The 1545-nt window shown below is 67.4% G+C and overlaps 1 protein-coding gene across 1 annotated transcript in view; it reads right to left on the reverse strand.

Moving 5' to 3' along the window:
• Nucleotides 1-80: 80 nt before the first annotated feature.
• Nucleotides 81-1545, reverse strand: part of LOC104387831 (diacylglycerol O-acyltransferase 2-like) — a 4703-nt gene continuing 3238 nt past the window's right edge. The window contains exons 3-5 of the mRNA XM_009996623.1: nucleotides 671-845; nucleotides 397-599; nucleotides 81-235 (exon numbers count right to left, since the gene is read on the reverse strand). Of these exons, the coding sequence (XP_009994925.1) occupies nucleotides 81-235; nucleotides 397-599; nucleotides 671-845 (533 nt within the window). The remainder of the gene's footprint in view (nucleotides 236-396; nucleotides 600-670; nucleotides 846-1545) is intronic.

Genomic DNA, 1545 nt, shown 5'->3' on the forward strand with positions numbered 1-1545 from the left:
GGCCGAGCCAGCCAGAATCCCCACCCCCAGGAGCCAGGCAGCCCTGTGAGGCAGGACCTGGCTGCTGGCGCCGGCCGTGCTCAGAGGATGTGCAGCTCGTCCGCCTCTGACAGCCCGTACTTGGTCTTGTTCTCATGGAAGAGCTTGAGCAGGGAGCTGATGTACATCTCGTGGTACATGTCCACCACCTCAGGGCTTGGGTTCTTGATCTTGGGCACCATCACTGGCTCCCCCACTGCCAGGAGGGGAGGAAGGTCAGGCTGGTGGTGCGGGGACACGCTCAGCTCATCGGGAACAAGAGCTGAGCATCACCTTCCAGTGCCATCCACTATGGGTTGTCCTCCTCCTCCACCCCTCCACCCCCCAGGGGTGCCCTCTGCCCCACGGGGTACTCACCCACGGTGGTGATGGGCCTGGGGTAGGGGAGGAAGCCCCAGGACTGGACAGAGGTGAGACCCCGGCCGTAGAAGACACAAGGAGCAAAGCCCATAATCTTCTGGAAGCGCTGTTGGATGCTCCTCATCCAGGTGCCCTCCTCAAACACCACCTGGCGGAACAGGTCGTTCTCCCCGAAGGAGAAGGACGGGACCAGGTGTGCCCTGTGGAGGGGGACACGGTGAGTGCTGAGGGGGGCCCCGGGACCCCCGCGGCGGCCGCGCCAGGGACCCACCCGTGCTGCAGGGCCATGCGGACGAAGCCCTTGCGCTTCCTGAGGATGAGGGTGGTGACGCCGGGGCGGCAGGAGAGCGACTCGGCCGCGCCGCCGATGACGATGGTCACCGCGTTGCCCGTGCCGTTCTGGGACAGCAGGTACCCGATGGCGCGGCGTGTCACCGGGCACAGGCCTGCGTGGGGACACACCGCCCGTGCCGTGGGACAGACAGCCCCGGGGGCACCCAGGGACCCCGCAGTGCAGTGCCTGGGGGGCTGTGCAGGGGACAGAGGGGGGTGCAGGGAGGGAGCAGGGCTGTGCGCAGGGTGAGAGCAAAGTGAGGGTGCAGGTCAGGCAGGGGGCAGGCAGGGCGTGGGCAGGGGGAGGGTGGAGATCAGGCAGGGTGCAGGTGGGGCACAGGCAGGGTGCAGACAGGGTGAGAGCAAAGTGAGGGTGCAGGTCAGGCAGGGGGCAGACGAGGCGTGGGCAGGGGGAGGATAAAGTTGGGTGCTGGCAGGGGGAGGGTGCAGTTCAGGTAGGGTGAGGGTGCAGTGCAGGGTGCAGGCAGGGTGCAGCTGCAGTTCAGGTAGGGTGCAGGCAGGGTGCAGACAGGGTGTGGGCAGGGTGGTAGCAGGGTGAGGGTGCAGTTCAGGCAGGGTCAGGGTGCAGCGCGGGCTGCAGGCAGGGTGAGGGTGCAGTGCAGGGTGCAGTGCAGGCAGAGTGTAGTGTAGGGTGCAGGTACAGTGTTGCGTGCAGTGCAGAATGCAGTGCAGGCAGGGTGCAGGTGGGGTGCAGGGCAGGCAGGGTGCAGGGCAGGGTGCAGGGCAGGATGCAGGGCAGGGTGCAGTGCAGGCAGCAGTGCAGGCAGGGGGGCAGGGAGGGGGGCGGGCAGG

The sequence above is a fragment of the Chaetura pelagica genome, unplaced genomic scaffold, assembly GCF_000747805.2.
Source record: "Chaetura pelagica isolate M959 unplaced genomic scaffold, ChaPel_1.0 scaffold103, whole genome shotgun sequence".
Classification (NCBI taxonomy): Eukaryota; Metazoa; Chordata; class Aves; order Apodiformes; family Apodidae; genus Chaetura; species Chaetura pelagica.